Consider the following 16085-nt stretch of genomic DNA (forward strand, 5'->3'; position numbering starts at 1 on the left):
CCAGCATTTATCCCCTGATTGGATTCCAGCATTTATACCCTAATTGGAATCCAGCATTCATCCCCTGATTGGATCCCAGCATTTATCCCCTGATTGGATTCCACCATTTATCCCCTGATTGGATCCCAGCCTTTATCCTAGTGCGCTGTCGGTATTCAGTTCTTGATGGCATCCCAACATGTGTTCCCTTATGAGATCCCAAAATTCATCTCCTGGCATAAATCCAGTGGATCCTGGAATTTGCTACTAATTGGATCCCAGCCTTCATATGTAAATAGGATCCCACTAATTATTTCTGGCTACAATGTCCGCTTTTGTAGGACATTTCTGACGGATCCTTTCTGACCTCCTTATAAAATAGCAGGACATATATCCTAATAGGATCTCATTACGTATGCCTTTTTTGACTGACACAAAATGGAACCCCAGCATTCATATACTCATCGCATCGTGGCTACATCGACCGATGAGACACCATCACTGACCTTTGATATGATCCGAGCATCCATCTACTGATTGATTCCTTGCATTCACCCCCTTGTTGGAATATCAACATTCTTCCTTCCATGAGAGCTTGAAATTCGTATCATGTAGCGATCCCAGGGGCATATTTAGATGGGGATAACATCACCAGAACGCCACTCTTAGCGACGTTCTGGTGGCAATATGCCCTTCTCCATATTTACAAAGCATCGTAAGCCCCATTTTGTGGCTGAACCCCGCCTTGTATAAAAGCCCCCCTCACACGCATCATTTAGTGTAAAAGGAGCGTGCAGTGGGTGTTGCTGTGGGCGTTCCACCACAACTCCCACTGCTTTTTGATGCTGCCCAGATTCACAAGGAGGTGTAAATCTGAGGCAGCGCCAAAACTAACGTCATGCAACAGCAGGCGTTACAATGGAGAAACAAGGAGAAATGCTTTTATTTCTCCACGTTTTTGCATTCAGCAGCACACATAGAAAGAACAAATCACCACAAAGGATTGTTTATGTGCAGGAAGGGACACCTTCCTGCACATAAACAATCATTCCCTGCAATGCAGGCACCCTTGCACTATGGAACAAGGGCGCCTGCGTTGGCACTAGGCAGCTCATTTTAGCACCAGCACTAGGGAAAACACAGGGCAGCGTTGTATTGGTGTAAACACAGTGCATTCCTGCATTTTGGAAATGTCAGAGTGCTGCGCTGCCGAAGATGGAGCAGTTATGCTCTCCGACATTTCGTTTTAAATTTGCCTCCCCAGTATCCATTCACCAATGGGATCCTTGCATTTATCCGCTGGTGGGATCCGATTCTTGGGAGAATTACGTAATTTATCCTCTGACTGGGTCTCAGTGTGCATCACCTGATGAGTTCCAAGCACAATCTACTACTTTATGGAAACATATTCCTCTTATATTGGAGTTTCCGATGGTTTGAATGTTAGAGTTCTGCTATGACCCTGTTTGTTCCCTTTATGCAGCTGGACATTTAGGTTCCCAGCTTTGAAAATATCCCTGCTGTTGGGTTCATTGTCTTCTTCGCATTAGGAGTTATATGGCCTTATAGATATACACCATGTAGGTTTCTTTGACCTGAACTCTGAAGTCACTTTAGACCAGTAAAGAGAAAGTGGAGTGACGGAAAGATTCTTGGTCCAAATTAATTTGCTTTTGCAGAGTTTCATTTTTATCTGTCTGCCAAAAAAATCTATCCCACCTCTACTGCAATTTTATCTGCACCAGGACAGATTGTGTTGAAGTTTAGTGTGCCCAGTGTAGTTTTTGGTACCTACTTATATTTTTGTCTGAGCTTCCATTTCATTGCTAAGACCTGCACCAGCCACAGAGACCAATGTTTAGGTCAAGGGTCTTCCTCCTGGTGGAGACATAAGATGCCAGCTTAAATACTAGTGATCTAACTGAGAAATAATTCTCAGTAGGAGCCATTGGAGGCAGGAAACCCAACCTGTCAGGGTCATTGTGCAGTGTCAAGAAAGTAATATTTAAAGAATTTTCCTTTTTATATTTGGTTTCAGGTGTTTGCAGCACTATTTTAACTAACCCGACCGGCACCCTGGCGTCTTCCAATAACCCTTCCTCGTACCCAAACAACGTCAACTGTGTCTACCTGATCCGAGTGCCTTCCAATAAGGTAGGTTCTTCACTGAGAAGCTGATGGAGCTAGTCGCGCTTTCCTCCTGCCAGAGTCCTGAGCCGCCGAGGGGTGGGACTTAGAGTAGTGCGCTGGGTTAGGAGCTGCCTGATTGGTGGCCGAGGTAGCTGCTGAGTTAAGTCTCTCTGGTTAGAGTGGTCCAACAAAGAGGAGGAGAAGGACCTACCCATGGAATTATCTCTCCAATGATGTCAGCACCCAAGCTGCAGAGCTTCGGAGAAGAACCAATCAGAAGGTATTATTGAGATCGGCAGTAGGGCTGACAGCGCAGAGTAGACAGAATACAACTTAAAGAGTGGGTCTCCAAGGGGCAAATAAGTCAGACTTTAATCAAGTTCAAATTCCACTTCAAAGAAATGCCACATGTGGGCAATAAGCAATGGTGAGAGGGGATGCCAGTCGAGTTCCCCAAAGGACTTGGGCACACAAGGATTACCCTATTAGTGGGCAGTGTAGCAGGACAAACTACTGAGGTGCACAGCAAAAGGTACCCCCTCGGTGTATGGTTCAAGAATATTGAGTTTTGAATACAGTGCTACAAAAACATCTTAGCCAAAATATCAGCTAACAAAATATGGTTTAGGTCAATATGTATAGGTAAGTGTAGACTTTGGTACTTATTTCACATTTATCTTGAGAATATATAGGTATATGGTGTCAAGGTAGGCTGATGTGAAGAGTAGTAAATCTTTACTTAGCTGTACACACTCTGGATGTTGTGCTAGCTGATATTCTGGCTACAATACTTTTGTATGTGATATTTCTCTGCTCAATATTCACCATCAACCCTTGCACAAAGCATGAGCGTCTGTTCCTAGTGTGGAAATCCTTTGTGAGATTTCATCTGAAGAGCTGCAGCCTTCTTCATGTCATGGTCTGCTGGAGGGCATCACTCACACTCAAAGGTAGGACACAGGTGATTGTGCCCAGAGAGGTGGAGGGCCTTCCTTAAGAGCCCAATGAGGAGAGACCTGTACCATGTGCCTTGAAGCTTACCCCAGCTTAGCTTTCCTGTTACTCCTTTAAATTGATGGACAGCCCCCGCTTGGCACAGGCAACAAGAACCCAGTGTGTAACTTCTTCACAAGAGGCACCAAAGCTTCAGAACAGGTTTGGTTCCAAGTAGAGGCACCATGAGAGAAGACAGGAGGTGCAGGGACCGCATAAGGGTGTCATGTCTCTTTGAACACACAAATGAAGTTTAGGGATGGTGGCGAAGGAGGCTGGAAACAGAACAAGTCAATGCAAAATCACCGGCTGAGTCTAGTCTGCGGATAACTTTAAAAAACTGAAAATCAGTCCTTTTTAAACAAATGATGGATAGAAAGTTCTAGACACCCTGGAGGTTGTATGTCTGATTTACTGCTCTTTCTTCTCAGATTCTCCTACAGTTTGATGCCTTCGATCTCCAATCCTCCTCAAACTGCGACTCCGACTACCTCACAATTTACGATGGCGACAGTAAGGCAGCCCCAGTCTTAATCAGCAAAGCGTGTGGGACCGGACAGCTCCAGCCATTCATGTCATCTGGAAATGAGATGCTGCTGGAGTTTGTGACAGACGGCTCCATCACCGCCAGTGGGTTCAAGGCCTCCTACAGCAGTGGTACGGTCCTTGGTGTCGGGGCACTTTAAGTCAGTGGAGGGAAGTCTTCAAGGCCTCCTACAGCAATGGTACGGTCCTTGGTGTCAGGCCCCTCTCAGGCAGGGAGCAGGAATGCAGAAGCCTCTTACAGTAATGGTACGGTCCTGGTGTCAGGCCGCTCTCAGTCAGTGGAGAAAAGTCACATAGGTCTCTTAAAGCAATGGTATGGTCCTTGGTGTCAGGCTACTCTCAGACAGGGGACGGAGGACTCAGAGACCTCCTACAGCAATGGTACGGTCCTGGGTGTCAGGCCGCTCTCAGTCAGTGGAGGAAAGTCACATAGGTCTCTTAAAGCAATGGTACGGTCCTTGGTGTCAGGCTACTCTCAGACAGGGGACGGAGGACTCAGAGACCTCCTACATCAATGGTACGGTCCTGGGTGTCAGGGCGCTCTCAGATTGGGGAGAGAGGGAGGAAGCAAGGGCCTTCTACAGCAATGGGGAAGGGAGGACGCAACAACCTCTTGTTGGGACCCAGTGAGCTGTGCTCCCTTGATACCTGGGCGTGTTGGCATATGGCTCACTGCAGGAAGTGCTTGTTTCTGAGAGTCAATAGAGGTCTCACCATGACATACAAGATGTTGTGGGCCCAGTACACTGACAAAATCACCTTGAGTCTAGGGAAAGGAGCAGGTGATGGTTCATGGATTAGCAGTGTTTTGTTTCTGATTTCTCTGCCTGTGGAGTCTTGGCCACCGATGATCGGGGGGTGACAAAGATCACACTGTGCACAAAATATATGGGAACACATATGATTAGTGACGTGGGAGAGTAGTGAGAAGAATCTCTGAAAGTGGGGGTCCTCTATTGGCAGTGACATGAGCTCTGTTATTTACCATCCTGACACATATGTATACTTTCTGACTGGAACCCCATGCCATGTCTCCAGTTTCTTGCCATGTACCACTATTTTTGGGGATATGTGAGATGAAGCACAAACAGCGTGTCGGGGGCATCAGGCAGGACTATACGCCTGGCTCTGGTTTGGCACACAATTGTGGAAGGGCTGAAGCTGAGATGTGTCTTGTGCATGGGACTTTGTACACTCATCACCGGTCCTCTATGCGCAGAGCACTAAGATGATTTTTTCTTCTGTTTGACAGTAAAATGTGGCGGCACATTCACCAGCTCTGATGGCACCGTCTCATCCCCTAACTTCCCCAACAATTACGATTCCAACATGGACTGCGGCTACTACATCACGGCTCCAGCTGGATCCAAGGTAAGTGCTGGAGCTACCGAATGTCATTTTAGTACTGAGAAAAAAGAACGAAAGCCTGGTGGGCCCTGGGATCATGAAGAACCTTTTAGAATGTTTGCCAGAGGGCGGTATGACTTCATGACTTTCCAGAACAGCTTTAAACAAGCATTATTAAATGCATTAGGTTTCGTCTATGTGATTAATAAGAAGCTTTTTTTGTAAATTGTAGTATGCTGAGAAGTTATACAATATAAGTTACAGAAAGTCTGTTAAAGTGTTATGACTTGTTTATGTACAAAAAGGAAATATATTGTGATGTTACTAGTGGTATTATAAAGAGGGGAGATTAGGTAAATGGACAAACATAAAAAAATGCACCTGACACGTAGACTTGAAAATGTTGCAGCTATGGGGAGATTAGGTAAAGAGTGGGATGAAAAAACATACAAGTACATCGTAAGCACGTTTTTTGCAAAACAAGATTATTATAACTAGATTAAAAGGTGTTGTTTGGTTATTGCCCATTGGTAAGATAAACAAATGAAAATTTACATTACATTTTTTAAATGAGCAGTTGTGCAATATAAGTGAAAGAAACACACTGAAAGTTAGACTATTGTTGTATTGAGATGTGCAAGTTATTTATATTGCAGATTTCTTTTACAAAGTTTTATTTTATTTTGCTCTGCACATTTTTTATTATTATTGCGTAAAAAAGTAAGCATGAACATACACTTTGAAACAATAATGAACATATAGTAAATATTTCCACTTGCCTTGTCATTGGCATTGTGTTACTTACGATTTACAATTTTCCTTTATTTAAATGTTACACTGTGACATTTTCAATTATTGTGCTATATACTTTGAAGTTTGTATGTTGTAAAACATCCTGTATTTTCTTACAAGGCATTGTTTATAAGTACCGGTGCCACTGTACTTGCTAAAACGTTGAAATCATGATAACTAGATAGCTGCACTTTGCCTGTTTTAAGAATGTGCAGTTGGTGTTCTTTATATTATATAACAATTAAAATACAGGAGCCTGTTTAAATTACTTCAGAAAACAATTTTTAGCAATTATTAAGCTAAAAATACCACGCTTTAAAAGTATGCAAATAAATATGAATGCATTTTACATCCATGGAAAGACTAACTGCAAAACTTCTCACTATTAGGAAATAACCCCTGCTTCAGTTTACAGAGTATCGCTGAATTACCACTTTGCTTATTCATATGGGCCAAGGAAAATACAGCAAATTATATAACATGTTTTGTGCTAGAACAATACAATCTGCACAGTAAAGGCCAGTCCCAAAAAAACAAAGTCTTACCACCTACCTGCTTACTAACTTAAATCTTTAGGGTTAAAACAGTGGAGAACTCACACCAAGGGAAAACAATATGTTTTTTTTTATTTAAAAGCATTCTAAAATAATACATACCTTTCAATAAAACACAGCAGCACAAATCACATAGAGTCACCAAACACGCTTGTTTATAAAGACAAGCTTTGTTGCAACGCGACAGCAATGCCCAGCTGCTGGAATTTTTAATTTACTGTTACTGAAACTATACAGACTTTCCAGGCAAGTAAAAGGAATAGGCTGCAAGCAATCACAAAACTCAAGGAATACTTTTAGAACAGGCACATGACCATGTATAAATCCAAGAGTTGTCTGGCGCTGTAATGTTATACAGAAACTGCCCCAACAGATAAAGGAGGTTAAAACATCCCCTCAGAGCTCCAGGGAGCGTGCTCATGCAATGCACTGCAATCAGTTTGTTCAAGTTTACACTACATAATGCCCAACAACAAACACTTGACACAGAGAAGAAAACAATGGGGCCGATTCACAGAACTAATCAGAGACAAAATCCTAAACTTACTACTTTTGGTATTCACGGAAGGCATTTAGTAGTCTTAAGTTAGGATTTTGTCTTAAGTTAGGATTTTGTTTTAAGTTAAACTTAAGTTAAACTTGAGTTAAACTGAAGTTAAATTTAAGTTTGTCTTAAGACAAAGTCCTAACTTTAGACAAAATCCTAACTTAAGACTACTAAATGAATTCTGTGAATACCGAAAGTAGTAAGTTTAGGATTTTGTCTCAGATTAGTTCTGTGAATCGGCCCCAATGTTGTAATCTATAAACACATGACAGAAAAAAATGCAATTTTATTAGCGGAACAATACAAAAGGAATGTGAAATGTGATAAAAGTCCCACCCACTAAAGCAGAGTTAAACAAGCAAGTTTTAAATGAGTGCAGCCAAGGGAAGATAAGTATCAGTAAACAGTAAATGCTAGGAAGCCTTAATGTAAGAAAAAAAGTCCCACAACTTTTGGGCCCAGTGCCACTGCACCTGCTGCACAATTGAAATTATGATCCTAGTGCCTGCAAGATAATTGCATTTGTGACTGCCTGTATAGGAGTTAAATATAGCAATATTTGGTGTTTAGAGGAGGTAAGACTGCTTTTTGCTGTGGTGCCACTGCACCTGCTGCACCATTTCAATCATGACTCTATTGACTGCATGGTACCTGCACTTGTGAATCCCTATTTAGAAGGAAAATATAGCAATATTAGGCGTTTGGTGGGGTCCCTAGAGCTTTTTGCCCTGGTGCCACTGCACATGCTGGATCATTCAAATCATGATCCTAGTACCTGCAAGATAACTGCATTTAGACCACCTGTTTAGTTGGTAAACATTGCAATACTTGGTGTTTAGAGTTCTGACAACTTTTGCCCTGGTGCCACTGCACCTGCTGCACTATTTCAATCTTGAACCTAGTGCCTGCAAGATAACTGCATTTGTGACTGATTGTTTAGATGTAAAATATAGCAATAATTGGTGTTTAGAGGACATATGGCAACTTTTGGCCCTAGTGCCACTGCACCTGCTGCACTATTTCAATCATAACCGTATTGCCTGCAAGGTAACTGCACTTTGACTGCCTGTTTTGTAGTTAAATATAGCAATATCAGGTGTTTGGTGGTCTGCCTAGAGCTTTTTGTTCCGCTGTCACTGCACCTTCAGCACCATTGTGATCATGACCCTATTGCCTGCTAGATAACTGCACTTGTGAGTGTCTGTTTAGTAGTAAACTTTAGCAATAATCTTTGTTTAGTCAGGTCCCTAGAGCTTTTGGCCCAGGTGCGAATGCACCTGCTGCACCATTTATATCAAGCCCTTCTTAACTGTAAGGTAGCTACAATTGTGACTGCCTGCTTAGTAGTAAAATATAGCAATATTAGGAGTTTAGAAGGAAAGATAACAAAATGTAAACAGTAAACAGTATGGAGTGTTAACCATGAGAAAAAAAAGTTTGAACCGCCAACGCGGATGGGAATGAGTAGTTAGGCTTTGGGAAATTGATAAGAAAGATACCAAAGGGAGAGCAGGCTACAACATATGGAAACGGAGGAAAGTAAACTGGCAAGCATAGGGACCAATAAAAAGTGAGGCAGGATGCAAGTCCCTTTTAAGATATATTAAAAACATGGGGGGCATGACCAACAGCCCAAGATGGCTAATGCGTAATCTGTGTGATTAAAGGACCCAGTCACCAACATCCTACTTTTATCCAACACCTACGTGCAGCATTGGGTTCCTACTCAGCCGTGGAGTGGTGCTTTGTTGTGCACTACCACCACCTGCAGGTGTGTGGAGGCTAAAAGACGGCTGGAGTACTAAAAACTCCTATACCTCCCGCACTGACAAAATGGCGGGTGGAGAGGAGCAGCTTTAGCAGCAGACACCCGAGTGAACTCGGAGGTTACAGGGTAAGAGTGGCCCAGGCGGTCTCCAGAGCTTATCACCCTGCAATTGGGCTGCATAGCTGACGTGACTGTGTACGAGCGGACCACACACTGAGCTTTTCTGCTGCCGCGAGTGGGTCTGGTGCGGTCACCGGGCCGCTCCATGTTGTGGTCTGTATGCTCCTCAACTGCCCCGACAGCTGCACTCATTGAGGTGAGGAAAGGCCCTTTTTCTGCCCACAGATTCCTCGGTCCTGCATTACACATGCTACGTATCTGGGTAGCACAATGTTAGATCACAACCCAGTGGAAATTACACTCTCATGGGGACGGCTTCCTGCTCCCAGACCAACCTGGTGCCTGCAGCCACGTCTCTCAGAAGACGTCTGATTTAGAGAAACTTTTGCCACAACCATTAATACATATTTCTCCGACAATGCTGGTACGGCTTCCTCACCATTGGTGGAATGTGAAGCATTTAAGGTAGTAGTGCATGGTGCTTTGATTGGCCAGAGAGCCTACACTCAGGGCGGGCACCCTCCTGGCTCAGTTAGTTTGTGCGGAACCGTCTCCTAAGCCTATCTTATCAATAACCACACTCACGCAGGGACCAGTGGTGACACAACTGGGGATCAACAGCATTCATAGACTATTGCACCACTTCATACATGGCTCTGCAGCCACCCGACCCTATAGAACTATCTGAGTTTCAACACCGAGCAGCTCTGCCTAGGGTGCCCACACGGAAAAGTGAAGAACTTGATGCTTCTATCCTGGCGAGCGAGATTCGTGGCACCATCAGATTTGTCCCGCAATAAACACACGGATCTGACGGAATTTCGGTGGAATTCTATTCCACCTATGCCGCAAAATTGGTGCCACAGCTGGAGGAATTATAATATACATCACTAGATGTGTAATACGTGCTCCCCTCCCCCATTAGCAAAGCTCTCGGAACATCCTTGTTAAACCCCGGCATTGGTACTGAATACAGAATATAAAATTCTCACTAAAATTCTGGCCCGCCCACTGCTCCCATTACTCCCACACTTGATCCATACGGATCAATGTGGTTTTTTTCCTCGACGCAACACCTCCTTGATCATAAGGGTCCTGTTTGGAATAATAGATGTTGCCCGAGACCACCCATATGCCGGCTGCCTTTCCGTAGATATCTATCAAGACTTTGATACCCTAGGCTGGGACTCCAAGCTTGCTGCTTTGATTCGCTACGGGATACCTCCTGCTTATATTCGGTAGGTGAAACTACTATATTCATCACCTACGGCCAGAGCCAGAACTGGTCCCTCTGTCTCCGATTCCTACCAAGCGTCTAGCCACGCTCAACAGGGTAGCCCTGTTTCCCTTCTCCACTTCATATTGGCGGGTGAGCCAATCGCACAAGGGATACGTCAGGTGGTGGGCCACAGCGGGGTCCCTATAGATCGAGTGGCGCATTCCATGTCTCTATATGCCGATGACATGCTTCTGTATTTCAAAGACCTCCAGGAGGGCAAATTAGAGATAGCCCAGTTTCTGTCCTTGTTTGGCCACTTGTCAACAATTGTATATTAATGCAGATAAATATTGTGCTTACTTCTTTACTAATACCTATACAGAGCCCACATTTAGATTGGGTGACACACAACTACAAACAGCACCAAGCCCCTTTCACTAACTTGGGATTCAGATAAACCACAAAACACAAGGGGCCCAATTCACAAAGGTAAACTGAGACAAAAGTCTAACTTTACGACTTTCGGTATTCACAAAGGGCATTTACAAGTAGTACAGTAAGACTTTTGTCTCAGTTTGACTTAAGTATTGGTCTCAGTTAGACTTAAGACCAAAACTTAAGTCAAACTGAGACAAAAGTCTAACTTTACTACTCGTAAATGCCCTTTGTGAATACCAAAAGTCGTAAAGTTAGACTTTTGTCTCAGTTTACCTTTGTGAATCGGGCCCATTATCCATTGGAGGGCAACCTCATACATACGATTAACACGCTGAGATCGCAAGTGTCGTTTAGGGTCACATTTCCCCAGTCGATAGCAGGCCGTCTGGCCCTGGCGAAAATGATGATGTTGTCACTCTCGCTGTTCCACTTTGTGAATTCACCAATCATAATACCGGCATGGGTGTTTAAACTGTTGAACACCATACTGATTGAGCTCACATGGGGGAGGGGACCCCACAGAGTCAATCTACATAAACTGCAAATGCCAACCTCATGCAGGCGCCATGGGGGCTCCAGATTTCAAAGCCTATTGTATAGCTGGACAACTATAGTGGCTATCATATTCAACCTCACAAAATCCACAAAATGTTCCCTATGGACCCCTTGGCGTGCCCACGCTGTCGCTCCCCGAAGGTGATCTGGTACATATGCTTTGGACTTGCCCTTCCCTGATTGGTTGCTGGGGTGGGATGTCAGCGGCACTAACACACCTGCCTGCCCTACATCAGTAGAGGGGTTAACTCTGTGGCCCAATGGCTCTAAAGTGACAGCGCTTTACAGACCTCTCTCTGCTCTTGGTCAAAAGACTGCTTGCGAAATGCTGAAAGTCCCAACAGGGTCCTAGGGTAGTTACCTGGCAGGGGGAAGTTTTGCAATGGGATTTGGCAGAAAGTGAGGCTCTGAGGAGGGAAGAATATAGGGAACTTGTGCCCCAACCTCACTTTCAGGTTGATCTCTTCCCTAGACGGCCCAAAACGAGAAGTCAAAAGGTAGTCTGGCCACGTACCGGCCTATATCTATTGGATCGCGCCCTACTGCACACACATCTCCTCGATTATAAATCATTCATTACATGACATGTCAGTATTAGCAGGGGGAGGATGGGGATGTTGCAGGAATTTTATATATAGCATATTTCATGCCATGTTGATTGATTCTAATACAGACTAATTGATCCCTGTTTGTATATTACCATATAAATATGTTAATGTATTAGGTGGCTTAATGCGCTGTATTCTTATTGTATAACAAAAATGCAATAAAGTTTGTGCTAAAAAGATATATTAACAGCAATAGATTTCACAAGCACAGAGCAAGCGCTGTGCTGCCGACACCTAAAAATTGACCTAACCTGCGATTCCACTCGGATGATCGAAGCCGCTTCTGTGTGATGAAGGTGTCTAGGCACTGAACTGTGTATAGAAAAGCTCAAGTGCCTCCTGCTGGCAGGACAGTGATGGAAAATAAGGGCTAATTTATACGTCTGTTTCCTTATGTCACAATGCCCCCTGCTGGCAGAATAGTGATGGTAAAGAAGGGCTAAAACATACTTCTCCTATTATGTCACACTGCCCCCTGCAGGCAGGATAGTGATGGTAAAGACGGGCTAAAACATACTTCCCCTGATATGTCACACTGCCCCCTGCAGGCAGGATAGTGATGGTAAAGAAGGGCTAAAACATACTTCTCCTTTCTTATGTCACACAGCCCCCTACTAGTAAGTCAGGGATGATAAATAATGGCTAACACATACTACTGATTCCTTATGCCACACTGCCCCCTACTGGCAGGACAGGGATTGCAAATAAGGTCCAGTGCATACTTCTCGCTCCTTACATCACATTGTCTTGTGCTAGCAGGACAATTAATAATGGTGTGTAAGCACCAGTGCATACTTCTCATTCCTTATGTCATACTGGGCCAGATGTATCAAAATTGGATTTTGCGTGTCTATAATAGCAAATTTAACTGATTCGCTATTATAGACTCACAAAATGCAATGTATGTAGGTTTCAGCAAATCTTTTGCAATTCCTACGCAAGTCGCAAACAAGGAATGGCTTCCCATTCACTTCTATCGGCCTAGAGGTCCCTAGGAATGAATGGGAATCGCATGCGCAATTTGCGAGTTCCCAATAGGTTCTCGCAAATTGAGCATGCAATTTCAAGGGTGCAAGGGGGCCAAAAGGACACCCTGATGCACCCCTGAAATATGCATGTGTGCACATGTGGAGCACATACATGCCCTAAGGGCATGTATGTGCACCACATGGCACTTGGAAAAATGCAAAATTGTGCATTTTTCTAAGGATTTGCAATTTACCACCAAATTGAAGTTGGTGGTAAATTGCGATTCCTTAAATCAGGGTCACAATTTAAAAAGCGCTGCCTGCATTGCATTTAGAGAATCGCAAATTGCGATTCTCTAAATGCATTCCCAAAATAGGTAATCCTTTTTCCCGTTCGCAAACGGGCCGATTCTGCGAATAAGCCTGTTTGCGAACTGCAAAACGCTTGATACATCTGGCCCACTACCTCCTGCTGGCAGGACAGTGATGTTAAATAAGGCTTGTGCATACTTCTCCTTCTATATGTCACACTGCCCCCTACTTGTATGTTAGAGGTAGTGAGAAACGACTGTCACGTAATTTTCATCCTTATGGCACACTGCCTCCTGCTTGCATGACAGAGGTACTATTTAAGGACTAACACACACTTCTTATTTACACCCTGCAGGTTTCATTGACATTCACATCTATTGCCCTTGAACCTAATCCTACGTGCAACGCTGATTCCTTGTCTATTTTCGATGGTGCCAAGACCACCTCCCCGCTTATTGGCAAATACTGCAAATCCATGCCAGTCGCACCAGTGACTTCCACCGGGAGCTCCCTTCTGCTCCAGTTCCACAGTGATGGCTCATTGAACATGAAGGGATTCCAGGCCACCTACACCTTCGGTAAGTTTATCTGCAGTAAAGTGACCTACTGGCTCTTCATCACTGAGGCTAGGCACAGCAGGGAGGTGTCTGTTCTTATCTGAGAAGAAGTGGCAGAAGGCCTGTGTGGCACCATGGCATGCGCTCCAGTTTACTGTGCATGGTGTTAGCCTGTACCCTCTTGATGCTGAGCCTGTGCAGAAGAGATACCCAATGCTCTATCACGAATAAAGTGTGTACAAAGAGCAGACATTGGCCCTGTTGTCCACCAATTAACCACAGGGGTCAAAAAGGTGCCTTCCTTGTCTTAAGGGTCAATTGAAGATATTCACACCAACTGTACATGGAATGGATGTAAGGGTGTGACCCTAGTGCATTGGAAGGCTGAACCGCTCACATGTTCACCAATACTCAAACAAAGTTCCAACACCTGGGTCCTTACTTTGTGAAAGTCCTGCCAGGGCTGTCACATGTGATGTAAACTAGGCGAAGGTTGTGAAACTTAGATAATAGTGCAAGACCCAATAAATAGGGGAGCAGGGGCAGAGAAACTATAATATGGAAGTATAAAATGACCTTAAATATTCAGCATTCAAGGTCAGCATGTGGAAGATTGACGAGGTCTGACCAATGAGACCCACTCTGTAAGGGATTGAGATCAGTTTGGTAGCAGCAGAAAAGGATTACCATAACGTATACTATATAAAAAAAGCATTCTTGAAATTGCTGAGAGCTCTGAAATAGTTTTCCACTCACTCCTGAAGTCAGGGTGTGGGATTCAGATACACTTCCAGATACAGCTGTGGCCACTGTTGGACCCTTTCACATCTCCCAAGGATGTCCATCACAAAAGGCAATAGAGCCAATTAATCAATAGCCTCTTCTCAAACCATCTAACTCTGGTAGTAGTGACGTGTGTCGAAGGGCACTAGTGCCAATTAATCAATAGCCTTATCTCCCACATCTAACTCTGGTCGTAGTGACATGTCGAAGGGTACTGGTCCCAATCAATAAATAGCCTTGTCTCCCACATCTAACCCTGGTAGTAGTGAAATATGTCATGGGCACTAGTGCCAGTTAATAAATAGCCTCGTCTCCCATCTTAGTGACATGCGTCGAAGTACACTAGTGCCAATTAATAACCAGGCTCATCTCCCATCTAACTCTGTTAGTAGTGACGTGTGTTGAAGAACACTAGTACATATTAATACATATCCTCCTCTCCCACCATCTAACTCTGGTAGTAGTGACATGAGTGGAAGACAAAGGGGGTCATCTAGCAGTTGGTGGAGTGGCAGTCCTGACGCTCGTCGGCATTCCAGGGCCTGGTACGTCTCCTGTCGATGCCCAGTAAAGACGGGCACTGGTGCCAGTTCATAAAAAGCCTCATCTTCCACCATTGTAATTTGGAAGGCAAAGGGGACCACTGTTGACCGAGGGGGGTCCTGTTGTAAATTAGTGGGGTGCTGCTCTGGGAAACCCTTAGTCCCCCATCCTGTTTGAGGTGGGCAGCTGCTGATTGGCTGCTGGTGCAGCCTCCACTGGCAGTAAGGTACTAGGAGGAGAGGGTCCCAGTGTGAGAGTGATATAATATATGCAAATCAAAAATTATTTTACACAAACACTGAATGGGTCCACATTGTTTTATTCACAATGGGACTAAGTATACTGAATATACAAACAATTGATCAAAAGTTCTAAACGGTTGTACAGTGCCCCGGAGTGGATAGGAGGGGAGGGAAGTGGTGATCAGGTGCGGATGTGGTGATGGAAGGAATTAGTGACAGTAAAATCAGCCAGTTGACATAACTGTATTGACGAATTATATACAAAACAAAAGGACCATTGGTTAAGCGTTTAAATCAAAACATCATACTTCACATAATACAATGTATGTAAAAATGGTGGCGTGAAGTTGACAATGAAATCGGTTGTTGTCGACGTTTCGACCCTCAGAGATACGCAGGGATTAGTCGTGCCCTTGCTGTGGGGTCTTCTTCAGGACCAAATAGGGGGCAGGCAACCTAGTTATTGTATATAAAATAAAGAATTAATCATGGGGGAGGGACATGTATCATAGTTCCCTAAGTAAGATCAATGTAGGCACACAAGGTCAATCGAAACGTCGACAACAACCGATTTCATTGTCAACTTCACGCCACCATTTTTACATATATTGTATTATGTGAAGTATGATGTTTTGATTTAAACGCTTAACCAATGGTCCTTTTGTTTTGTATATAATTCGCCAATACAGTTATGTCAACTGGCTGATTTTACTGTCACTAATTCCTTCCATCACCACATCCGCACCTGATCACCACTTCCCTCCCCTCCTATCCCCTCCGGGGCACTGTACAACCGTTTAGAACTTTTGATCAATTGTTTGTATATTCAGTATACTTAGTCCCATTGTGAATAAAACAATGTGGACCCATTCAGTGTTTGTGTAAAATAATTTTTGATTTGCATATATTATATCACTCTCACACTGGGACCCTCTCCTCCTAGTACCTTTAGAACCCAGGTCCCAGTGACCATGGTTGGGTAAAACCCCCCTATTTATACTCCACTGGCAGTAAGCCATCTGCCACAGGCCTCTCTGCCTTTGATGCATCATTAAACCCACTCTGTGTAGGGGGGCACCCAAAG

The 16085-nt window shown here is 44.0% G+C and overlaps 1 protein-coding gene across 1 annotated transcript in view; it reads left to right on the top strand.

The window, feature by feature from the left end:
* LOC144827865 (embryonic protein UVS.2-like) overlaps positions 1 to 13537 on the top strand; it is a 94276-nt gene extending 80739 nt beyond the window's left edge. Inside the window, exons 9-12 of the mRNA XM_078686030.1 lie at positions 2018 to 2133; positions 3534 to 3759; positions 4901 to 5019; positions 13232 to 13537. Coding sequence (XP_078542156.1) covers positions 2018 to 2133; positions 3534 to 3759; positions 4901 to 5019; positions 13232 to 13537 — 767 coding nt within the window. The remainder of the gene's footprint in view (positions 1 to 2017; positions 2134 to 3533; positions 3760 to 4900; positions 5020 to 13231) is intronic.
* The last annotated feature ends 2548 nt before the right edge of the window (positions 13538 to 16085 follow it).

Source organism: Lissotriton helveticus, chromosome 4_1, assembly GCF_964261635.1.
Source record: "Lissotriton helveticus chromosome 4_1, aLisHel1.1, whole genome shotgun sequence".
Classification (NCBI taxonomy): Eukaryota; Metazoa; Chordata; class Amphibia; order Caudata; family Salamandridae; genus Lissotriton; species Lissotriton helveticus.